We start from the raw sequence: 27387 nt of genomic DNA, 5'->3' as shown, positions 1-27387 counted from the left end.
CTACGGTTATGATGCTGGGACCAAGGTTCAGTATTCACAATGGGTCAGGAAAGGTTCTCCAAGACCAAAAAAGGCTTGTCAGGTCAGGTAAAATGTCACAGCCATGCTGAAAATTTTCTTTGACTTTGAAGGATTAGTTCATCATGAATTTGTGCCACAGGGACAAACTGTTAATCAATGGTACTATAGGACATATTGCGATGACTGAGAAAAGAACAGCCTGAAATGTGGTGAGACAATTTGTGGCTCTTGCATCATGAAGAAGCACTTACACATGCATCCCTGTCGGTGTGCGACTACTGCACAAAAAACAAAATCACTGTGCTCCCTCATCCTCTGTACTCTACAGACCTCGTCACTGCAGACATTTTTTTTTATTTCTGAAGTTGAAAACCCCTTTGAAAGGATGAAGATTTGTAACGATAGACAAGATGAAAGAGAATTCATAGATGACACTTTGTGCAATCCAGCAAGAGACGTACGAAGACTGCTTACGGAAGTGGAAAAGTCATTGAGAGCAATGTATCAGTTGTTGAGGAGAGTATTTCAAAGGAGACCATTGATAATAAGTAAAAGATAAGCATAGAAAAATTTTGTGGACAAAGTTCCAGAATTTTTTGAACAGACCTCTTACATCAAATAACATGATGTGCAGCTAATTCAGCTGCAGAAGTACATCAAGTACGATGACATGCTCTAACATGTATCTCTAAGAGGTAAAGGGCTGTCATCCTTGAGGACTAGACATAGTGCAATAACCTGCCAACAAAGGCAATGAAACCGTCTTACCCCACAAGAATTACATTGGGAAAATAGCAGTATCTGCTAGAAAACAGTGAGCATTGAAAGACTGACATGCATTGTACCAAGAAAGTGGAGAGGATAACCACGGTGCTTCCCAAAGATTCAGACTTACCAGATGAAGTGGTTAAGAAGCTAAAAACACGAACACCAATTCTGCAAAGACTTTAGCATCCTCATGTTCAAAATGCAGAGGTATCATTACATCACTGTTAGCAACATTGTAGCCCAAACATACTTCCTTGCTAAGTATCTGATGAACACACTTAGCCCAGGTTTGGAAATATCACATCATATTAGTAATTCTGGATTTTGTGCAATACTTCAAAATGTTAGGTTAAAGAGCTCCGACATTATTGCTAGCTTTGGTTTCATAACTTCCTCAGTAAGTTTCTTTACAGCAAGCCTTGGAACATCTTTGGAACCTATTAAACAGAAATTCAACTTGGAGACCTCTAACATCTTTACAGACGGCTGAAAGCGACTTGTTCTTTCTGTTACTCTGACAACACATTCATAATATGGCCACATGGAAGAGAGAAGCTGAGTGAATTTCATAATCTGAACATCAACCTTATCAGGGAACTTAAAGTCAATGGTGTGAGCCCCTTTCTGGATGTCCTGGCAAAACAGGGAGCATATGGTACACTGAGTGACAAGCGGGTACCAGAAGAAGGTGCACAATGACTTGTACTTATACGGTCCTACTGCCACTATGCAGCACAGAGGAAAAGCATGTAATGACACAAAATTATTTTTATTGGATATTTGTAATATCCGGACAAATAAGTTTGCTCTCTCAAAAAAATCAATTATAACTGAGTGAGGTCTGCATAATGAAATGAAAATGAAAGCTATATTTCTTGTTTACTGTAACAAAAAATATTAGATACTGTTTTTGTTTCTCGATTATGTTCCAGAATTTAAGAGCAAGGAGATGCAGCAATGCAATGTGACAGTGTGTCTCACAAGTTTGTACAGCATGCAGCTGTTGCAGAGTTTCTAGCACTACGTCCAATACATATTTGAGATCCACATGCTTCACAACAATGATTACATTTATTAAAATTTGAGAAAGGATTACTCTGCACAAAAAAGATTGTTTTTTTTATATGATTTCTGCTCAGGACTTCAGTCTGATCAGACAAGTTAAAACTACCAATTAATGAATAAATGAGTCTAGTTTTCATGAAAGATATCAAGTAATTTGAAATACATCCAAATATTTTCTTCACAAAGACAAAAGAAATAGAAAATAAAAATAATTAACAATGGACAGAGGACCGTTGCAAGTAGTTTACACAACTTGATGAACATTTGGCAATCTTTGGTTTGGGAATAAGTGTGCTTTATGGAGAATTTTCTTGAGATTAGGCAAGAGAAAAGCCAGTTGGTTGAACTGAGACCAACTGAGCACTAATTGAAATAAGAATAAATAAATGATAATCTACGTTTTGATGATCTAGTGTCTGAGTGCACACTAAGAGGCAGACAGTTTCTTAATCAATGGCAGTTTGGCAATAAAGCTGGTGTGGTCAGATGTTTTTGTCCACAGCAGTTGACATAAAGTGAGTTGCAGTTGCACAGCCGAATGATTAGCTGTAATATTTTTCGTAAGTGTAAAATTTGGAACACACCTGAAAAACATGGATGGCCCTTGCTTAATCACTTGCAATCTAAATTTATTACTCATGGTAACTTCTGTATCAATGGCCTTACATACTGTTGGCCGAGAATGCTAAATCTCCTCCCTATACCATGGCACCTCTCTTTGTCACACAATGCTGTTGCACATGCAGCTGCACGATGACTGACGCCGTCTTTCCAGATTCGTTACACACATAGCCTTGTCGCAGCCTTCAGCCTTATCAACTTCCAGCTGCATTAAAATCACTAACAGTATCTGTTAATGTTGAAGGGAAGCCAGATATGGATATCACCCATCGTGGTCTTGTTATATTTGTCTCAAATGAGTTGGCAATTGGCGATGAAGCTCTACTGAGCAGGTTGCAAATTCTATGTGCTGATTTTCATATTCGTCATTGCCAGGTCGATGGTCTGATCAACGCTGAAGCCTTGTCTGAGGAGTGCTTGCCTGATACTTTGGCTACATAGGTTGAAGACTTGGACCCAAATATGTCGTATGATCATGTGATATGGACCTCCATTAAGGAAGATAAGCAAAGGACGACTCGTTCATTGTTGTGTGAGGCATCTCATGGGACAAATACCTACGACAGTAACGCCAATGCATCGATTATTGATGGAGTTCCATCATAATGTTTGGCAACTTTTAAATATACATATGGGAACAATGAACATCAACTAATTAAAATACCAACAATTAATGCTACTGTCATAGTTGAAGCTGGACTTCTGCTAGTCATGAACAGGTCAACAAATATATCGAGGTGTGATACTGCTGTTATAGCAACAGAGTAGGTGGGTGAACTGTTTTGATGCAGTAATAAAACCACTAGAACTGACAACTGTAGAGCTGATGTGTGTGAAGTGTGTTGTGAGTAGAGGAATTTATTCACTGGGGTGATCATTTGTACTGTGAATGACAATGATGACAGTTACTACTGACAATAATATGATTACTACATGGGTACAATTAATTCAGCAAATTAAATGAAAGGGTCGAGGAAATGGAAAATGTAATGGATGAAAAATTGAACAAAAGGATGTCAGGCTGAGACATTTAGTGCACAAATACGTGGAAGGATGTTCCAGTTAGATAGTAGAGCAGACTAGAGGTATATGAATGTGCGCAAATTATCAGGGACACTGAGAAAAAGGGGAAATGGCTCTGAGCACTATGGGACTTAACATCCATGGTCATCAGTCCCCTAGAAATTAGAACTACTTAAACCTAACTAACCTGAAGACATCACACAACACCTAGTCATCACGAGGCAGAGAAAATCCCTGACCCCGCCGGGAATCGAACCCGGGAACCCAGGCACGGGAAGCGAGAACGCTACCGCACGACCACGAGCTGTGGACAGGGACACTGAGAAAATGGTAGCAAATGGATTAGAAATGGTAGAGGACTTAGAGCCAAAGATAGCTCAAAAGAAATTTGGGATGGCTAGGCAACTAACAAGGTGAGTGATCAGGTAGATCACATTCAGCAGAAGACGAATGACATTGAGGGGAATGTTGCTAAGTGTATGAATGAGATTGTTAAACTGAAAGAATATTTTTTATATAAATTGTGGTCACTCAAGGGAATGATGGAGGAACTAGATGCCAATGAAGAAAGACTACATAAGAAGAATTAAAGAATTTAATAGTAGGTTAAACAGTAAAAGTCAGCCAGTCTGCACTTGGGACTAAACTGTCAGAAAAGGCGGAATCTTATAACAATTATTTACGGAGTATAAAATAGGACTTACAAAAAATTATTCCATATTAGAAGTTACCAATGCTAACTACCGTGGGGAACTGGGATACAGAGCACAAGAGCGTCAACATACTATTAAGTGTAGGGAGAACGTTATTTTGAGAATAGGAGAAATCTGTGCCATCGCTTTATGGTGTTCAAACATAAATGTGATGCATACCCAGTCGTATTTTTGAAAGCATTTAAGTGTTATTACCTGAAACATGGGTGGATAAACAACAAATAAGATTTGTGTCGAGTCGCTCGTAATGAGAAGCAGGCCATTGGGCAATGTAACACACGTGTGATTATTGGAACTTGATTTGACTTAACTTTTAAGAGTAAATACTGGTCAGATGGAGCTCAAAAGAAACTGACATTGGAATTGTTGAGCCCTACTTCTGATGGTACTTCTTGGAGAGGATAAAAGATTTTGTTGAGTAGTATTCTAATAAAGCAGTGTTTAGGTGAACTGATAGCATAAGACTATTTAGCAAAAATGTTAATTGCCGTATCATCCTCACAAACAGAAGAAAACTTAGTGTGGCACGATTGGACAAAAATTAATTGATTTTTCTGGAACAAATGGATGTTCTAGTGAGAATGGGAAGGAGTAGTGCACCAATCATAGGAGGCTGGACCCTCACAGAAATGAGAACAACTTAAGAAAACACTGTAGGGAACCATGAGGCGAATCAATGAAAGGAGGAATGTTAATGGCAGATGGAAGAGTAGGAACCAGTCAAGTGGACAGAGGTTGGAAAACCAGAACGGCAATAGGAGAGCAATGGAGAAAAACTAGAGTGCCTCAGGTCTGGGATCCAACTATCAGAGGACTCAGAACCAGGGCCCACAACATTTGATATGAGACAATATGACTTCAAAATTTTTAGCAAGAGAGGGCAGGCATATCTTCCATTGGAATAGAGGCAGAAAGAAAGATGGGATTCATAATAGTAAGATGATTGGAGAAATCGCCATTAATGCCCAAAATAAAGAGATGGAAAAAATCTGTGAAACTGGAATAGTATCTGGTGAATGGAAAAAAGCACTGATTCACCTTCAATTCAAAAAGGGTAATAGAGCTGACATTAAGAAATTTGTGGCATTTCCATCATACCTCAAGCATCTAAGGTACTCTCCAAACCACTGCGACTTATGCTGGATGAGCAAGTCCATCATCAACTTGGTGAATATGAAATGAATTCAGGAAAGAGAGATCGTGGTTGAGCAGATTTGGAGCCTGAAAAGAGTTTTGGAAAATTACATCTCTCAGAACCTGATAGTGGTCTTTATTAATTTATGTTTTGGTCAACTGGAAGATATCGTATAGTGATAAAATCTGGAGTGGATGCTAAAACAGCGGAAACTGTCAACCAAAAATAAAATTCATAAGAGAACTCACCAAAAAAGTTTTAGTTAAAACTGGAGTTCAACAGCATGATGGACTTTCCGAATTTATCTTCAATTGTGTGTTAGATAAGTTCATTCAAGATTGGGAAAAAATTTGCAAGGGAATAGCTACTAACAAAGTTCAAACTGGAAAATCAAAGCATGGTGTTGGAGTCAATTGCCTTGCATTTACCAGTGACCTTGTAATCCTGTCAAGAAAACACTGCAAACACAAGTGGAACAAATAAACATGTTAATAGAACAGGCAGAAAAAACTGGCCTCCAAATTACTTTCGATAAAACAAAGCGCATAATCAATATCAGAGCAGCACCCCATCACCTAACAAAGGAGTATGTTAAAACAGAAAAAATCGACGGTTTCAAATACCTTGGTAAGACAGTTAAAATAAAAACTACTCAAAAGGATGTCAACAGCAGTAGGCAAGAGAAGATGGGTCACTCCTTTTCATAGGATGCTTATCATACACAAGAAAAAGGCAATCTCATGAAAAGCTAAACTCAGGCATAATAACACAGTGATCAAATCCGAAAGTCTGCATACGAGAGAATGGCTCAGAATGATATGAAAGACAGAACTGAAAGAAGCTATGAAGTTTCGGTGCAAGACTCTTCACAAAATACAGTCCTACGATAACAGATGGGCAGTAAAGACTTCGAGAAAGAGCAGAGTTATACAGGGATAATGAATGGCTGATGGAATCAATAAGGAAAGGACAGCTGAAGTTTACTAGTGGCTTACAAAGAGTATGGTGGAGTTTAAAAAATAAAGACAAAGATTTTAAAAGGGAATCTGTTAAGAGTGTTAAGGAAATAGAGCAACAAAGAATGTTGTTGTTGTTGTGGTCTTCAGTCCTGAGACTGGTTTGATGCATCTCTCCATGCTACTCTATCCTGTGCAAGCTGCTTCATCTCCCAGTACATACTGCAGCCTACATCCTTCTGAATCTGCTTAGTGTATTCATCTCTTGGTCTCCCTCTACGATTTTTACCCTCCACACTGCCCTCCAATACTAAATTGGTGATCCCTTGATGCCTCAGAACATGTCCTACCAACCGGTAATTTCTTTTTGTCAAGTTGTGCCACAAACTCCTCTTCTCCCCAATTCTATTCAATACCTCCTCATTAGTTATGTGATCTACCCATCTAATCTTCAGCATTCTTCTGTAGCACCACATTTTGTAAGCTTCTATTCCCTTTTTGTCTAAACTATTTATCATCCATGTTTCACTTCCATACATGGCTACACTCCATACAAATACTCTCAGAAACGACTTCCTGACACTTAAATCTATATCCGATGTTAACAAATTTCTCTTCTTCAGAAACGCTTTCCTCGCCATTGCCAGTCTACATTTTATATCCTCTCTACTTCGACCATCATCAGCTATTTTGCTCCCCAAATAGCAAAACTCCTTTACTGCTTTAAGTGTCTCATTCCCTAATCTAATTCCCTCAGCATCACCCAAATTAACTAGACTACATTCCATTACCTCGTTTTACTTTTGTTGATGTTCATCTTATATCCTCCCTTCAAGTCACTGTCCATTCCGTTCAACTGCTCTTCCAAGTCCTTTGCTGTCTCTGACAGAATTACAATGTTATCGGCGAACCTCAAAGTTTTTATTTCTTCTCCATGGATTTTAATACCTACTCTGAATTTTTCTTTTGTTTCCTTTACTGCTTGCTCAATACACAGTTGAATAGCATCGGGGAGGGGCTACAACCCTGTCTCACTCCCTTCCCAACCACTGCTTCCCTTTCATGTCCCTCGACTCTTATAACTGCCATCTGGTTTCTGTACAAATTGTAAATAGCCTTTCGCTCCCTATATTTTACCCCTGCCACCTTCAGAATTTGAAAGAGAGTATTCCAGTCAACATTGTCAAAAGCTTTCTCCAAGTCTACAAATGCTAGAAACGTAGGTTTGCCTTTTCTTAATCTAGCTTCTAAGATAAGTCATAGGGTCAGTATTGCCTCACGTGTTCCAATATTTCTACAGAATCCAAACAGATCTTCCCCGAGGTCGGCTTCTACCAGTTTTCCATTCGTCTGTAAAGAATTTGCGTTAGTATTTTGCAGCCGTGACTTATTAAACTGATAGTTCGGTAATTTTCACATCTGTCAACACTTGCTTTCTTTGGGATTGGAATTATTACATTCTTCTTGAAGTCTGAGGGTATTTCACCTGTTTCATACATCTTGCTCACCAGATGGTAGAGTTTTGTCAGGACTGGTTCTCCCAAGGCCGTCAGTAGTTCCAATGGAATGTTGTCTACTCCAGGGGCCTTGTTTCGACTCAGGTCTTTCAGTGCTCTGTCAAACTCTTCACACAGTATCGTATCTCCCATTTCATCTTCATCTACATCCTCTTCCATTTCCATAATATAGTCCTCAAGTACATCGTCCTTGTATAGACCTTCTATATACTCCTTCCACCTTTCTGCTTTCCCTTCTTTGCTTAGAACTGGGTTTCCATCTGAGCTCTTGATATTCATACAAGTGGCTCTCTTTTCTCCAAAGGTCTCTTTAATTTTCCTGTAGGCAGTATCTATCTTACCCCTAGTGAGATAAGCCTCTACATCCTTACATTTGTCCTCTAGTCATGCCTGCTTAGCCATTTTTCACTTCCTGTCGATCTCATTTTTGAGACGTTTGTATTTCTTTTTGCCTGCTTCATTTACTGCATTTTTATATTTTCTCCTTTCATCAATTAAATTCAATATATCTTCTGTCACCCAAGGATTTCTATTAGCCCTCGTCTTTTTACCTACTTGATCCTCTGCTGCCTTCACTACTTCATCCCTCAAAGCTACCCATTCTTCTTCTATTGTATTTCTTTCCCCCATTCTTGTCAATTGTTCCCTTATGCTCTCCCTGAAACTCTGTACAACCTCTGGTTCAGTCAGCTTATCCAGGTCCCATCTCCTTAAATTCACACCTTTTTGCAGTTTCTTTCGTTTTAATCTACAGTTCATAACCAACAGATTGTTGTCAGAGTCTACATCTGCCCCTGGAAATGTCTTTCAATTTAAAACCTGGTTCCTAAATCTCTGTCTTACCATTATATAATCTATCTGAAACCTGTCAGTATCCCCAGGTTTCTTCCATGTATACAACCTTCTTTTATGATTCTTGAACCAAGTGTTAGCTATGATTAAGTTGTGCTATGTGCAAAATTCTACCAGGCGGCTTCTTTCATTTCTTACCCCCAATCCATATTCACCTACTATGTTTTCTTCTCTTCCTTTTCCTACTATTGAATTCCAGTCACCCATGACTATTAAATTTTCATCTCCCTTCAGTATCTGCATAATTTCTTTTATCTCATCATATATTTCTTCAATTCTTCGTCATCTGCAGAGCTAGTTGCCATATAAACTAGTACTACTGTAGTAGGCATGGGCTTCGTGTCTATCTTGGTCACAGTAATGCGTTCGCTATGCTGTTTGTAGTAGCTTACCCACACTCCTATTTTTTTATTCATTATTAAACCTACTCCTGCATTACCCCTATTTGATTTTGTATTTATAACCCTGTATTCACCTGACCAAAAGTCTTGCTCCTCCTGCCACCGAACTTCGCTAATTCCCACTACATCTAACTTTAACCTATCCATTTGCCTTTTTAAATTTTGTAACGTACCTGCATGATTAAGGGATCTGACATTCCACGCTCCAATCCGTAGAATGCCAGTTTTCTTTCTTCTGATAACGACGTCCTCTTGAGTAGTCCCCACCCGGAGATCCGAATGGGGGACTATTTTACCTCCGGAATATTTTACCTCCGGAATATTTTACCCAAGAGGACGCCATCAGCATTTAACCATACAGTAAAGCTGCATGCCCTTGGAAAAAATTATGGCTGCAGTTTCCCCTTGCTTTCAGTCGTTCACAGTACCAGCACAGGAAGGCCGTTTTGGTTAGTGTTACAAGGCCAGATCAGTCAATCATCCAGACTGTTGCCCCTGCAACTACTGAAAAGGCTGCTGCCTCTCTTCAGGAACCATACATTTGTCTGGCCTCTCAACAGACACCCCTCTGTTTATGGTTCATGGGGGAAGTAACAAAGAAGAAGGTCAACTAAAACTTGGGGTGAATTCCACTACTAAAAATCAAATTGAACTTGTGCATGACAGAGAAATCCTGGATTGGAACATGAGAAGTGTCTGTGATAAATCGTAGCTAGATAGCATGGGAGCAGCTGAATATGAATTTGAAAGTGGACATGAAATTGTCTTGTATGACAGCTCTATCATTACAAGAACTCCCTTGACCAGTGCACTGAGTGTCTAATAACAACTCACACAGGTAGCACTACTCCCAAACCTAGTTTGCAAACAGATCTTCTGTGCCTTATGGTCACACTGAAATGGAAAAACAGAACCATATACTTTGCCAGAGCTTTAATTATCATCGTGTCTGGAAATGAGGGACGTCCTACCCAAAAACCTTTCCATACCCACCCAATTTACATAACAACCTAGTCCATCCCTATGCCACTCCCACTCGAAACCCCTTTCCATACAGATCATATGTTTGTGGATGACCGAGGTGTAAGAGCTGCCCAATCCACCTACCCAACATATCCTCTTGTCACAGGCTTATCCTGTCCAATCAGAGGCAGAGCCATCTGAGAAAGCAGCCATGTCATAAAGCAGCCCTGTTGCAATCACTGCACAGCTCTTTATGTCGGTATGACAACCAACCAGCTGTTCTTCAGAATGAATGGCCACTGCAACATACAGCTGAGCACAACATCCTCGAGTTCAATGGCTGCTACACAACTCGGGCCAACTGATACCATCCCTCCACCACCAGCTTTTTGAACTACACAGATGAGAGTTATCCCTGCAACACTTTCCTTTGCTCCCAAAATCCTCCTGGCCTCAACTCTTAACAGTTTCATCTTCCTCTGTCCTGTTACCCCACCCTAGTCCACGTCTCTGTTTCACTTTCATCATGCACTGCACCCTACCAGCTCCAGTACCCATGTATAACATGCCTAACCCTTGCAACTGCCACCTCTCCCTTCCCCCATTCCTAGCCAGCATCACTGCTGCCTCTCTCCAATCTTCTAGCCACCCACTTCGGACCCTCTAACTGCCTCCCACCTCACTTACCCTAAATAATCGACCAAACACGTCCCCTGACCCTACCCACATCTACCTATCGAAATGGAGTCGCAACATTGTGAGTCCAGCAGCTCATTTTTGAGGCACATGGGTGCATGGTCTCCTTTACTCCTAAATTATTTACATTCTGCCAGAACTTTCCTTATACTATTTATTATGACAGCTAATGGTTTCTGAGATAGCTCATTAAAATGAGCTATAGATATCAAAACATATAATGATACCTTCAATAAAGACAGTGGTCTGCAGCTGAGTACAATGAGGAACGTCGCCACTGCAAGGTTGAAAGGGGCATGGCACACACCGGATGAAAACAAAGAACACTGCCTTATACTGCAATGGTATGAGCTTCAGTGACATTACAGGCATACCATGGCTATATAAGGAGGAGGCCAGCAATCAACAGTAGTCAAATATCTCTTGACCATGACTGAGGAGCACAGATGTGATGTGTCTGAAAGATCACTAAGATTTTGTTCAATAACAATCCTATTTCTAAAAATCAAATAGTACTTTGTCTTGTTTGTGCTAGATAAGACCATTCCTGCCAAACAGAAAAATATAAAAGTGAGAATACTGTGTATTAACATTATAGTGATGTCAACAATAAATGTCGAGTTTGTGACAGAATAAGGTATTAATGACCATGACACAAAAAATGATAAATCAACATTTATATTATAAGAACCATAAAGCAGTTACTACAGCAAATTAGTGACTCAAATATTTACAACTTACTCTAGAGAGTTTGTAGAGAGCAATGGCCTGAGGAAAGTCCTTTGCTGATAGCTTGAGATCTCCAGCCATTTCCAGTAGCTGTTGCAGATTGAGGCCAAAAATGAGTGCCAAACGTTCAGCTCGTTCTATTTCAGAATGTTCTAATATCAGTTCCATAAATATCTCAACAGGAGGATGGCTGCAGAAAGTGACAATAATACAAGTTCTGTTATAAAATACAATATTTGGCAATGCATGTCAAAGTGACCACAAAAATAATTTAACATAAATCAAAAGTTTCAACCAAACAGAGCTGTAGAGATAAGTGCTGCTATGTGGAAGTTGCTTTATTTTGTATGTTTCACACTGCTCATCTTAAGCCAATGACTAATTGAACTAGAAATAAAACTAGCATCTGCAAACAGTAACACTTTTCTTTTCACCACAAAGAATTCTGATGATCACACTGTCAACTTTGACAGAACACTGTGTTTTATTCATTTATTGGTAGGAAGATAAAATGCTAAGATTACCTTCACTAGTTTTTCCTAAACATACAAAATTGTGTACGTGCCTCAACAATCGAAATTCCAGAGATTTCAGACACTCCCATACATACATTAAAAGAGAGATTATAGCTAACATAAACTATTTCTGAAAATTACATTAATAAGCAACAACTATTAATAGTTATGTGAAATAATTTGTGTGTGTTAAAAAAGAACCTGTAGGTGGAACAAGAAACTATAGCTTCGTAATAATGCTTTTTTTTTTTTTTTAATTATACTTCTCAGCATGAGTTTATCTGTTACAGATTGCTCAAGATTATCACAAATACACTGAGAAAGCTACATCTGAACTCTGTAAAACACTATTAAGCACATGGCAAAGGCTAACTTCTACTGTGTAATAATTAAGGCTTCTTGTCACTCCATTCACGGATGGAGCATTTGACAAATGATTCTTTTTATTTCTTACATGGTTTTGTGCATCTTGTTTATCTCAGCAGCAGTGATACACAGACATTCAAGAATATTTGTAGATTACTCCCTGAAAACTTGTTCTTCAAGTATGTTAGGGTGTAATCCATTGATATAGTTCTTATGGAAGTGTGACAGAGATGCTGAAATAACATGAATGGGAATCTTAGGAAGAAAGTTCTCATGGATGACTGTGGGTAACTTACAAGAATTGGAATTACAAAGATGACTATGTGATACTTCTGGTACCTCCTCATAAGTCTTGTACAGGGATCCCCATAACAAAGTAAGAGTTTACGGTATGTACACAGGTATACACAATCATTTCCCCTTGGTTCATACGTGAATGAAATTGGACAGAAACTAGCTAATATTAGTTCGAACTACTTTCCACTCTGAATTGTATAATTGTTTGCTTAGTATAAAAGCAGATGGAGATGGTTTCAAGGTAACCAACAAAATGATATTGTTGTGAATCTTGCACAAATCTCAAACAGTTTCAATTAATTCTATATAAATGTAGTAAAATCTGACGTAGACTTGACAGCATTTCAGTACAATGTTAATTTCAGCAACATACTTGACAGACAAACTATATATCTCGAACATTTTCATTAAATCAATGAAAAAGACACAGAAGACACACTATCATCCCTAAAAAAAAAATAAATAAATAAATAAATAAATAAAAAATAAAATTTAAAAAAATTCAGCTGGCTAGTGCAGAATATCATCCACTGTAATCTAGGCAGCATATTATATTATTTCACACCTCTTAACTATCATCATCAATAAATCCTTAGAAATTTGTTTCCCTACTGTATCACAATAGGCTGAGAGAAAACCAATGTTCCAAAAGGGGTAGACAGAAGATACAGGAAATTACTGCCCTATTGCTCATTTCCCTGTTTTCTTCAAAGTAATCAAAAAGACTGTGATAAAAAAATTAGAAAAGATGGTGACAAAAGAAAATCGAGAAGATGGTGGGGGAAAAACTCAACCAAACCGGGAGGAAAAAAAGAAGATTGTGACAAAAGATTGAAATTATTCTTATGGAAAAGGCCATATACTGAAACTGTTACATTGTTGCTTGGATTGCCCACATGAGACTAAGTTGTTCCGTATTAATTATTCTTATTATTCCAAGAAGATATATTGTGTGATTGAAGCATGGTTCAACTTTATTTAGGCCTCAAAGACTCTTTTGTTTATAATAGTGATTTCTATCGTGGTCTTTGTATGCTAAATACAATGGTCTTAAAAATATTGAGCCCTATGCCTGCACAACACCCAGTCCAAACCCATTGTACCTAAATCTCACATTATGTTTGGGTGTTAAAATTGCATCTGACAATACCTCTATCATCATGAGGACTAAGATTTTCTGGTACAGCTTCATAAAAAAAAGCTATATGCATCACAATACCTAATCATACCCACAATAAAGATGGAAGCTTCCAGCTCAGAATAACGTGTAACTAGGCCATTGCAATATTGAAGTAGGCATGCCGGAGATGGGTCAAAAACATAGCACTGGACTAACTAAACATAAGTGATATTGCAGCCGGTAACACAATTATACACGGATGTGGACATCATGCACACAGCAGTCAGTTACTGCTTTCCAATGGCTGAGGAACACTCAGTCAAAAGCTCAAAAAAGTGGAAAACTGCAAGCTGCATCTGGAACCCTGAGAAGATTTTATGAAGACTAGTGCAAAAATCAAACTTCATCACTTCACAATCAAAGCCTAATATTCAGTGTCACAATCAAATTCAATCACACTACTCCAGTCAACCATCTCCTTTCACTTATTTGAAAATGCCACTTTACTATGCAGTTCCAACCTACAACCAAGAGAGGAAACTCAAACCCTGCCTACAACATTTGTAATGCCAATTCCAAAGAGACCCTCATCCCCTTGCCTAAGGTATTTTCCTCCAGGCACTTCAGGAATACCTCAGTTCCAGTATACCTCCGTGAAAAACATCACCAAGAACCCAAACAGTTCTCAAGCTGAGTCCACAGCAGTCCTCGACCTCTGCGTGGAAAGAAGCTCCACTACAGTGATATTTGACCATGGGAGTATGTGGCAGAGGGTCTTTTGTCAGCTGTCAGACAACTCAACATAGAAAACTGTTCCTAATGACCTCAGTCCTGCAGAAATTCCCAAAATCTCTAGACTACAAGGACTTACAACTACCTCCAGAGGACTCCTCACTTCTCCTGATTCCACCCCCCCCCCCCCCCCCCCCCCCCGTTTTCCACAAACTCTAGAGAGAAGAGAGGTACTTGCTCTCGAACAAAATCTCGCATTCAATTACACTTGTAGACTTAACATACATTATCAAATCCTTGTTTTATTCACACACACACACACACACACACACACACACACACACACAGACCATATTTCCTTATTTACTTGTAGTCTGTTATTCTAGCCTCCTCCTCTGCTCTCCTCTTGTTCTTAACTGCGCCAATCATTTCACTTCTCATTTTCTCTTACTCTCAACCCAGTTTTACCTCCTCTTATTCTGTTCTTCTCTCGTCTCTGGACTGAAGCTGTCACAATCCTTATTTTTTATGTACTGTAATATCCTTCTATTGTCTGCGACTTCTACCCTTTCATCTTTTTCTTCTCTCTTCCCAGCCTTAGACTGGTCCCTCTCAATCTGGGATCTAAGTAATCTGTCCCTCCCTTTAAACCTTCCAATACCTATCCTTTTTTCTCTCTCAGGGAAGAAACGAACAGTCCTAAAAGCTATAAATAGTTACTCTATTTTGAAACGTCGACTGGAATTTCAGCTACTGCAGGTATCTCTTGGACAGCACTTTCATCTCTACATAATTTTACAACCTGAACAAATTAGCCTTTGCAATATGCATATCAGCAAGTGTCACCCATATGGACATCAAAAAGAGATTATTTCACAGTTATTTTGAGTCAGTTATTCCACTTGGTACAATTTTCTGAAGAATGGCATCAAACATCACAATGTTATAAGTACCACAGGAAAAAACTGTCAGAAATGTTTGCTGTCCCATAAAGAGACTCATGATTATTTAAAAATTTAAAACACTTGATACTGATATTTCAAACACAACTACACCACTTCTCACAGAAACAGATTCAAAGATATAGAATGACATATTTATCTGTGGACTGCTGTTCTTTTTATTTTCCATGCAGTTGGCCAATAAAAAGAATACAGCCTACTTGGAACATGTTATCGTTCTCAATGAACTACCTCTACTTTTATATGCATCTTTCAGCAGTATTTGGAATTTTGCCACTTCAGAGTGGCCAACCTTGTAATCTAACAATTAACTCAAATTATTTTAAAATTGTATGTTATAGGATCAATAAATTACATTTCAAATAGTGGCAGATGACAGTGCTGTAGAAAAACTGAGAGAGATGCTTTTCTTTTCTACATGTTTTACAAAGTTGGCAACCAGTTCTTACATATACAAAGCAAACTATTCACGAAAATGCTATCACCTGGAGGTATCTTCCAAATGTGGGTTGTGTGTAACATGTTCACTCACTTATCCAAAAGTTACACGAATTACCCAGTTATAAGGTTTTCGTTACAGGGAAAATTTACTAAAGTTCAAATCAAATAACACTCATCACACTTAACGCAGTAATCCCTATGTTTGATCCACTGATGGAAACAGTTTTTAATGTCATCCAGAGTTATAGTGGTAGTAGCTTCAGTAAGTTGCTTCACCGCTTTCATGTCCTGAATACACTTTTACTTCAGGCTGATTTCCATTCTAGAGAACAGTAATAAGTGTCAATGGGCGACATCTGTTGCGGTAAAGGTGAGTGTGAAACTACTGTGTGATTGCTGTTGGCCAAAAATTGTCTGACACTTTGTTCCATGTGAGCAATAACGTTGTTATGGTGAAGGATCTAGTCCTTTGATCAGCAAAATGCAGCCTATTTTTTCTGTAGTGTTTCAACCTTTAGTTTTGGTGCCTGAAAAAAGTGATGCTAGTTAACTGTAATACCTCTGTAAACAAAATCATTGTGAACCATCCTTTTTATGAAATAAAAAAGGAACTGCCATCATGTGGGTTTTCTCTTTTATTTTTTTCCAGTCATGATGCTGAGGTAGCTTCCGCTGGCTCAACTCTTGCCCAGTTTCTGGATCATATGCATACAGTTTCTGCTGCAGATTTCAAGAAACAAAACTTGTTGCTAGCACATTGCTCTGTCATGTTCATGAGTGAAAAATCAACATCTACAAAAGCAAGCATCTACATCTACATGGATACTCTGCAAATCACATTTAAGTGCCTGGCAGAGGGTTCATCGAACCACCTTCACAATTCTCTATTATTCCAATCTCGTATAGCATGCGGAAAGAATTAACACCTACATCTTTCTGTATGAGCTCCGATTTCCCTTATTTTATCGTGGTGATCGTTCCGCCCTATATAGGTCAGTGTCAACAAAATATTTTCGCATTCGGAGGAGAAAGTTGGTGATTGAAATTTCGTGAGAAGATTCCGTCGCAACAAAAAACGCCCTTCTTTTAACAATTTCCAGTCCAAATCCCGTATCGTTTCTGTGACACTCTCTCCCATATTTCGCGATAATACAAAACGTGCTGCCTTTCTTTGAACTTTTCCGATGTACTCCGTCAGTCCTACCTGGTAAGGATCCCACACCGCGCAGCAGTATTCTAAAAGAGGACGGACAAGCGTAGTGTAGGCAGTCTCCTTAGTAGGTCTGTTACATTTTCTAACTGTCCTGCCAAAAAAACGCAGCCTTTGGTTAGCCTTCCCCACAACATTTTCTATGTGTTATTTCCAATTTAAGTTGATCTTAATTGTAATATCTAAGTATTTAGTTGGATTTACGGCTTTTACAGCACACTGACCTAACTGACACTTCTCCATGGACAACAATTATTCACACAATTTAAGTTGATCTTAATTGTAATATCTAAGTATTTAGTTGGATTTACAGCTTTTACAGCACACTGACCTAACTGACACTTCTCCATGGACAACAATTATTCACACAATTCAAAACAAAGACTGGTAGAGGAACCTGTCACTATGACCTCTCCATCTTTACACAAAAAGTCTTATTACTTTTGGGTCCCCTAATTCTAGGAAAAGAACTAGAATAGCAAAATGTGAGTAAATAAGAATCTATTACTATTTTTGATTTCCTGTTTTACCTGAGATATGGGAATGACACACAGACATGGCAATAATTTCATACCACTACAAAAACCATCTCAATAAGAGAAGATAGAAAAATCCAGAATGGAATAACCAAAAGAACTTGAAGTGAACAGATTGATGCTGACCACATAGAGGAAGCAATGAATGGCAGACAGGCACATTAAAAGAACGCTGTTCAATATTATTCAGTTTCTGGACAAAGTCTTATCAGCAGAAGAAACACACAGACTAATACATGCACACCTCATAAACACATACACATAAACATGGCCACTGTCATCTCTGGATGTTGTGGCCCCACTCAGAGAGAGAGAGTGTAGTCCATTAGTAGTCCATTAGTACATCCTGCTGCTCCTAAATATGACCATAATAATTAGATATCTGACAAGTTAATCTGCTGCAAACAATGTATGTCTGAATTTTACGTATGCCAATATGTTAGATAGAGTAAAAATGCTCACTTGCTGTGTAGAAATTGCTGAGCAGCAGATGGAGACACAAATTAGAAGTTGAAAGCCGCAACTTTACAACTGGTTTTTCAAGAGCACACACACCAGCCCCCCCCCCCCCCCCCCAACTTTACAACTGGTTCTTCAGAGCATGTTCTCACACACACACGCACACGCACACACACACACACACACACACACACACACACACACACACACACAGAGAGAGAGAGAGAGAGAGAGAGAGAGAGAGAGAGAGAGAGAGAGAGAGAGACCTAAAATGTTTTTATTTTGAAATAACATACCTCAATTTTACTTCATACAGTCCATGATTGGTAACAATAATAATGGTGTCAATAGATGGAGCATCAATTTTCAAGTCACTAACTTTTTGTGGTAATACAAACTGACCCCCTTGTTTGTCCAAGTCTTTTGCATACTTCCTGTATCTGTCATCCTTCCTACTTTCACTCTGTTCTGTATCCCCTTGTCTGTTTGTTTCTTCTTTTCTTTGGTAGGATGCAGAGTGTTTAAACACACTTAAAATTCTTTCATCATCTTTAAACCCAAATGAATTTATCACCGAGTCAGGATTGTAATCCTGTAAAAAAGAAAATATTGCCACTATAGTACTGTAAATACATGTGAAAATTCCATTATTAAAGAGACATGAAGAACAATCAAAATGAACTGAGACCAAAGATATGGGGACATAAACAGGAGTGTACTGGCATTATTTATGCAGATTTCAACACTGCATAAATGACAAATTAGAGCTCATCATTACTGTTGCATATGGATAAAATCAGAAGCACAGCTCTGAAGTCTACTACTGGACCACATTTTCTAAATTCCACAATATTTCATCAAGGTAGCTGCTTGATATTGTTTGCTGGTTGCTGCTGGCAAGTAGCAACTGCAATGGTCTTCTTGCAGAGTCTGCACATGAGTGAGATAGTTGCTTCCACACTAACGAAGGTAGCACGGCACACCTTGATTCCCAGTACCACAGAACCAAGTCCCTGTCAGCACACTCTCAAATACCTACCATGGATAGACTTATCTTATTTTTGGCGTTTAGTAAAGTGTTGCATGTAAATGGTTTCACAGGATGCCTGAGGTGTTTTTAAAGGTTCCTATAACAAACAAAAACTTCACATCATAATTGTTTATTATTATTATTATTATTATTATTAGCTTCCAGTATATGATAAATAAATGTACCTGCTACTCTTCGATATTGCCACCATCACAGTTGCTTCCATACCACCACTCAGAAACAAATATATACACAGTCACCTAAAGTTTTCAAACAGTTACATCACCTACTGCGCCATCTCTCTGCTAGTAATTAACTGCCGATAACTGCTAAGGCAGTTACTTTTTTAATGGTGGCTTGTGATGTCTCTCTTATGGTATCATCCAAGCCATACATCAGAATTACACAGATTTCTTTTGAATCAAATATATTTTAGCCGATTTCAAATGATGCTGCAGGCCAATTTTAAGCAAGATTAAGTGGGTCAAAATTGAATTTTGGGACCCTCAGAGATTACCAGTCCTTTCACGTACATATCATATTTATAATAGGGGTAAATAAGGAAGTCTTTGCCCCAGTATTTTATTATATGAAACAAGGTATACACAGGTAATTACAAATATACATACTATTCTATGTACCTTACACTACTTTTCCACACAGACCCCACATTGGTTCTGCACTAAATTTGAGCTGCCCATGTGGCAGAATTTCTGATTGACTGTAGAACCTATGGCAGACTACTGGCTTTGCTTCATAGTTGCACGTGAATTGCTATCCTGCCAGGATTCTACTTCAACAGAATAAAAAATGTGGAAATCACTAGGGGAGGGGTATAGACTGTATGGTGTTTGGTCCAGACTTAACCAGTGAAATGATTGGAGCTTGTCAGCAGTTCTGATTGCACATGTGGACTCACATTGTCGTGGAAGATACTACATTGTTCATATCGAGAATCCCTTGGCATTTTTTCCTGGTGACAGCCCATAGACATGACAGTGTGGAACAATAATTGTTGGCATTGATTGCTATACATAGTGACATGAAATCTGGAAGGGGTGGTCCATGGCGATCCCAGACGACTTTTAACATCACTTTCCCAACAGATGATGCAGAACAGAATTTGTTGCCATAGGTGAACCCAGATGTTTCCACACCAAGCTCTGCTTCTGGCATGAAATAAAATATCTACATTTCATCACCAGTAAAAATGCAGTCGATGAACTGTCACCCTCCTCAGCATACTATTGCAGATGAATCAGTGAAGCAATCATTCACCTGCCTTTCATCAAGTCACCCAACTGCTTAGGCACCCACTGATGTGAAATCTTCTGGCACCCTAAGAACCTGTGTACAATGTCATAAATGCTTCCATATGAAATGCCGAGTTCCGGGGAAATGTCCTTGAGGTGCACACACTGATCCGCTTTTGTGATTGCATCCATGTGGGAAATGTTGTCATCAGTCAGTGGGGAATGTGGCCTCCCCAAAAGCTCATTGTTACGCAAGCCTTCACAGCCTTTTATGAATTTACATCACCACCACCACCACTACTACCTCACAGTTGTGAAAGTGAGACACTTTTCCCCATACATGTCCATGATGTATCACTTGCTGAGAGGTGATGGGCATCGCTTGCTGAGGCCTTACGGAGAAAAAGACAGACTGTAGGGAGACAGTTGTGGCACAGATAGGTGAATGTGCCAGTTTACGTTCCAAGCAACTTGCTGTGCTTTGCATGAATATTTGAGTTCATGGCAGGTAATAGGTGGTGGCGTGCCAAGGCGTACATTAATAGTTGTAGTAGACAGCAGTGGTTATGGAATAACATCGTGAAGTGTTATTAACCCACTGTGTATGGATTTGGCATGAAGAAAGCTCCAAAGTCAAACACAGTAACCACATGGAGGGGAGATTGGGGGGGGGGGGGGGGGGGGGGGGAGGTGAAGAGATGGCATTGCATAGTTTGCAAAAGTGAAATAAGGTGGATGCTAAGGACCTTTAATTGGTGTCACACCTTAAAGGCACTGTGACTGGTGGGAAGTTATGCTATGTGGCTGAACAAAGATGAACTCAACTTCGGCATGATCTGGTTGAGCATCTGCAAGTTTGAAAAACTTTGTTCATTGCCACTGCTTTAATTGTTTTAGTAGGGTTCACCCTCTTCCTAACAACGCTGATTTTGAATAGTTTTGTGTGAATTTTGTATATTATCCTCATCAGTGCTGGCTGCACTTGAAAGATGGGTATTACTATTATGTGTTCTGTTTAAAGCTGTTGTGTGATTTAGATTTTATTAAGCTATCTTAAGCAGTGCTGCACTTATTGAAACATATTCTAGTTTAATTACTTCAATTTGCAATCACTGGCCCATTAGCTTAACAAATTAGCTGTTCACAAATTTTTTTACTGTTGACTGGCTAATGCTAGAATTTAATTCTCGCAAGAAAATTAACTGATGAGTAATTTTAGTGATGCCATTGCCTGATGCTGTTATTTATTTAAAGTTGAGTTTTAAAGTCTCTCTTACCCAGTGAAAATATTCTTTAATAATAATCGCAGTAATTGTATATTACAGTCTTGAGCTCAGGGCGGATTAAGGGCTCATAAAATAATTGTATTTGTTGTTATATGTACGCTTGTTTTTTGTTTTAGAAGGTACCTGTACCAAACTGTAACCAGACTGTTCATAACACTACCAGTGGCCGTTGTTGGTGTAATATGGGGTCAGGGAATGTGTTGTGCCCATTATGTTAACAGCTTTGTAATTAATAATGTTTTTTGTTGCAGCTATTTAATTAATATGAAGTATTGTGATAAAGTGTTTAGAATTTAAAATTTTGTTGCCTCTGGATTATTATATTCCTAGCACTCCCAAGTTTGAATGTAATTTTGTCCTTTCTCTTGTGTTTATGATTGTTCTTGGGCTTTATTTTACTTGCTTGAAGCAGACTGCAACAACATGCCAGATTTCACTTCAAATAGCTATCCCACCTTCACCTAAACTACTTCAACAGTGGTCTTTCCCTTCCTGTCCCTCTGCAGCTCCCCAAACAGCCACACCATCAACCACCACACCTCTCCTGCAAACTAAGCTTGGCCAACCACCTTAATATCCCACAGCCTTCACCACTGCCTCCCAGACCTGTAATAACTCATAATCAGAAGAACCAGTCATAACAGTACAGTGTTCTCAACCTCTCACCCAAAGCACCCCCCCCCCCCCCCCCCAAATTATCTGTATTATCTAAGAGTCTCACTTTCAGCCCTAAACCTGCATTTAACCATGCTGCTTTGGTGAAGGACCTACTTTCCTTTACACATAATGTCAATTGGAAATATCACTTTGCAACCCAATCACAAAAGGTTTCCAACAGCAAACCTGACATTGAACCCTACCTTGAACAGTTCTGACCATGTTCCCAACTTGATCCACCATCAATACCTCGGAATCACCCCTTATAAGCCTTACAAGAATTCCTCACATCCAACATTGCTTCACAACCTTTCCTCAGGTCCCCACAACATGACCCTAATCTGTCCTCTGCAGAACTATAGGCTCCACATTTCCTAAAAATGGTGGCTCCATCATTATCCTCCCAGCAGAAAAAGGATCTACCATTGTGTTACTTGACCAACAGGAGTATGTTAGTGAAGGTCTATGCCAGCTGTCTGACACCTCTACATACAGCACCTGCCACCAAGACCCCAAGATTCAAACTGACCTGCAGTCCCTCCTAGAAACCTCAAGACCCCTCACAAGTGATTGCACCTCAATCCATAGAACTTCTTACCTCATCCAAACCAAGCATCCCCACGTTTTACATTCTTCATAAGATTCACAAACCCAATCATCCTGGTCATCCTGTAGCTACTGGCTTCAAAGCACCCACTAATGTATATCTGCCTTAGTTGATCAACACCTGCAACCCATAGTACAAAGACTTCCCTCCTATATTAAAGATACCAACCATTTCCTAGATTGTCTGAAATCTGTGTCCGTCCCACTCTCACCACACACCTTGCATCATTGATGCCATTCCATTAATTCCTTCCATCTCATCATTTATTCACAGTAACTACTCCTTTCTTCACTCCATTTTACTTTGCTACATCTTTCATTTTCTGACATGTCTATTTTTCACTGTTCCCTCTCCCACCTCTGTAACATACAATGCACTTACTTTTTCACTCTTATTAACTCATGCACAATGTTTTAGTAGTAATCTCTGTCTTGAATATTACCCAGTCTTCCACCTTCATGCTCTCAGGTTTTCAAATCTCATCCAGTGCGCTCCCCAACAATCAATCTTTCCTTCTCATCCCATCCATAAGTCTTCCCTGATCTGTGGTTCTGGGTGAATTTTACAAACTGTACCCCTTTCCCTACGCTACTCCAGTGCTTTTCCTTCACCCTTCTTCCTTCTGCTTCAACTCTTCCACCAGAAGAAGTATCACTGGCTCCGTAAGCTTGTGAAAATTAGATCCTTTTGTGTGTGTGTTCCCCTGCTGCCACTTGGTGAGTAGATTTTTTTATTCGTCCAATTAGATTACATTTTATTTTTCATGGTTTACTGGCCTTGTCCATATGTATCAAAGAAATAAATGTCACACTGGACTAATTTCAGGCTTGTATATTGATTGGGAATGCAAAATTACACTTAAAAAATCATTTTGTTTGCAATGGGAGACAAAATGATGCTTACCCTGACATCGTGAGAACTGTTTCTTAGAGCTCACGAGAACTACAAACTGCAAAAGTGAAACTGCAAATATTTGCATTAACACCAGTGACAACACACCTGATGACTCCTACAACGGACACCATCTACTCACTGGTGTGCAAAACATAAGGACTAAAGTAACTTTCATTTGTCATGTCACTGTTAAGTAACATCTTTTTATGAAATTTAGTCCATACATAACTGCTACAGTATAGTACAGAAGGTAACTGAATGAAATACAGAATGAGACAAACAGAAATGACACTTCTGTTCAAAGACAATAATTAGACTCCCTGATTTATGGTACCCCCTGGACATTACAAATGGCAGGTCATACTTCTTAATAGGGTATGTGATCACCACAGATGGCAATGCATGCTCTGCAATGAGCTACCACTCTGGCCACTAGATTGTTAAGGAGTTTTTGTGGTAGGGCATTCCACTCCTCCACCAACATGGTTGGTAACTGCTGGATGGTTGTTGACGCATGAGGACACGCTGCAGTACATATCCCCACTGCACCCCCATGTGCTCCAACTGCCAAATATCCTCTCATTCCAATACAGTGTCACAATAACATCAATGGGTGCATTTCCCGTGTTCAAAGGATTGGATGTCAGTGTACACACGCAACATTGTGCCTCCCCAAACCATAACACATAGACTACCGAAACGATCATTTTTGACAAAGTTCTTGTGTGCACTATACTTTTCGATATCTAGCCATATGAGGGTACATCCAGCATTATCGAACACGATCATTTCGTTGGTCCAGGTGTTATGGTGTGGGGAGGCATAATGTTGCATGTGCATACTGACCTGCAAATTTCTGAAGGCAATACATTCATCCATCAATGTTATTGAGACACTTCACTCCTTTCTCATGTGCATCTTTTCAGGGGTACATTTGGCTCCGACTTCATTTTTATGGATGAAAACGCATGACTGCATTGAACTACACAGATGGAGCAGCTCCTAGAATGAAAGGATATTCAACGAACAGACTGGCCTGCCCATTCCCCAAATTTAAATCCCATCAAGCACAAGTGATATGCATTGGGGAGATGTACTGGAGTACTTTCACATGCACCAACGACCAGCCATAAGTTATCAACCACACTGGTAGAGGAACTGAATGCTCTACCACAAGAACTCCTAACCATCTTTGTGGACAGGATGGAAGAGCATGCATTGCTGTCTGTGGCGATCACATACCATATTGATAATCATTCCTGCCTTTTGAACTGTCCATAATGTCCAGGGTACCATCATGTATTGCAGTGACTTCAGTGTAATTTTTGTTTTCAAATAAAAGTGTCATTTCTGTTCATCTCATTGCGTGTTTCTTTTATTTACCTCCTGTAATAGACTGTAGCAGTTCTTTCTATGTATGGTCCAAGTTTCAATGCGTTATGTTACTTGTTGGTGATACATAATGCAAAAGTTACTTTCATTTTAAATTTTGCACACGTGTGTGTGTGTGTGTGTGTGTGTGTGTGTGTGTGTGTGTGTGAACTTGAGCCAATCACAGCTTCATTCCCTTTTCCTCATTAATTCACTGTCATTTTTCTTCCTTTTATCATTTTTTACCCTGTTGTTTCTTTTCTTGAGCCTTTGCAATTTTTTTTTTATCCTGATTTTATTTCTGAATTCTTTTTTGTCTCAATTTCTTCTGAATTTTTCAACCATTTCGGTCTTCCTCTGTTTCCTTCATCCAACTGGTCTTTAATTTACTTGCATTAAGATGGTTAAAAATTCTCTTAATGAGTCTTTTTTCATCTGTCCTACATAGGTGTCCATAGAAATGTAGGCATATTTTCCTAAATTTAGTTGTGATGATGTCTGTATTTTCACAGAGATCCTTTGTAGGTCGCCTGACCCAAGTTCTGTCTCAGAGAACAGTGCTGTGGATTTTTCTAAGAATTTTCCATTCTTGTTTCTCAATGTTGTTAATTTTTATCATCCCTCTAATTACTGTGGTTTCCACCACATACTAGACTTCTTGTACAACAACTATGTTGTAGTGTCACATTTTTGCATAACAAGATACTGCTCTTCTGTTGTAGTGATTCCATGACAGTTTGTAAGTATTTTGCAATTTGAATATTCTTTCTGTGTTGAAGACTGTATGCATGTGGACTGGATGGTTTCTATTAAGTACCTGAGGTGAGAGAGCTGTGAGATTTTACTATATAGTGTTTTCTGGAGGAGATTCTCTGTTGATTCAGTGTCCATATATTAAGCTTTTGTTGGGACATTTTCAATCCAGTTTTACAGGAGATCACCTGTTGTTTATACAAGGGTTGGAACTTAAATAGTGGCAACTATTCATTCACAACCGATACAAAAGAGCCACATGTCTGCGCCTGTTACTGTCCTTCAAAGTAGTCACCAGTGATGTGGAAGGTGTAGTATACCATTAGCAGAGCCTGTTCTGTTGATGGTGTGAATGTCGCGGTTTACTGACTGTAGAATCTCTGGAACAGTTCTGAAGCGAATGCCACGAAGTGGTTCCTTCATCTTCGAAATCAAATTAAAGTCAGAATGACTTAAGCCTGGGGAGTATGGTGGATGGTACAGTACTTCACAATCCCATCAACCGAACAGAGCAGCCACACCTTATCTGCATGCACCCATGCATAGTCGTGCAAAATAATGGGTGGGTTGCGCAAGAGGTGTCGCCACTTCTTTCACAAAGCTGGTCGCAGGATTTGCTCCAAAAATGAACAGTAATACTGTGCATTGACGGTCTGCCGTGGAGGGAACATAATGCGTTAGGATAACACCATCACAGTCGTACATGAGAATCACCATAACTTTCACCACACTGGGGTTCTGACACACTTTTGACTTTCGCGGCAACCCATAATGATGTCATCTGTTGGACCGGCGTTTCAGTTTTGGCTAGTACGATGTGGCCCAGGTCTCATCCAGTGTAATGGAAATGGAAATATCGTGTGGCTAGGGCCTCCTGTCGGGTAGACCGTTCGCCTGGGGCAAGTCTTTCACGTTGACGCCACTTCGGCGACTTGCGTGTCGATGGGGATGAAATGATGATGATAAGGACAACACAACATCCAGTCCCTGAGCGGAGAAAATCTCCGACCCATCCGGGAATCGAACCCGGGCCGTTAGGTATGACATTCTGTCGCGCTGACCACTCAGCTACCAGGGGCGGACTCATCCAGTGTTACAATACAGCATAAGAAAGCCTCTCCTTTGCACTCATAACGCTCCAAGTGCGTCTGAGCAGCATCATAACGTATCCATTTCTGCGATTCTGTCAAGTCATGCGGAACCCATTGTGATGCAATTTTTCTTATGCCCAGACATTCCTTCAGGATGCGAAGCACAGTCGTATGCTCTAATACGGTTTTGTGGGCAACCTCATGAATCGTATGCCATCGATCATTGTCCACTAACGCGGCAACAGCATGCACGTCTTCTTCAGAGACGCTAGGACGACCTGCCCGATGCATGTCTGCCAAAGTTTGCTGAACTTCGTTGAAGGCTTTTATCCAACGTGCCACTGTTC

At 39.5% G+C, this 27387-nt stretch overlaps 1 protein-coding gene across 1 annotated transcript in view; it reads right to left on the bottom strand.

Moving 5' to 3' along the window:
- LOC124593676 overlaps window positions 1–27387 on the bottom strand; it is a 422343-nt gene that overhangs the window by 309979 nt on the left and 84977 nt on the right. Inside the window, exons 8-9 of the mRNA XM_047131970.1 lie at window positions 18395–18690; window positions 11473–11650 (exon numbers count right to left, since the gene is read on the bottom strand). Of these exons, the coding sequence (XP_046987926.1) occupies window positions 11473–11650; window positions 18395–18690 (474 nt within the window). The remainder of the gene's footprint in view (window positions 1–11472; window positions 11651–18394; window positions 18691–27387) is intronic.

This window comes from Schistocerca americana, chromosome 2 (assembly GCF_021461395.2).
Source record: "Schistocerca americana isolate TAMUIC-IGC-003095 chromosome 2, iqSchAmer2.1, whole genome shotgun sequence".
NCBI lineage: Eukaryota > Metazoa > Arthropoda > Insecta > Orthoptera > Acrididae > Schistocerca > Schistocerca americana.
This window is presented reverse-complemented; position numbering and strand designations above follow the sequence as displayed.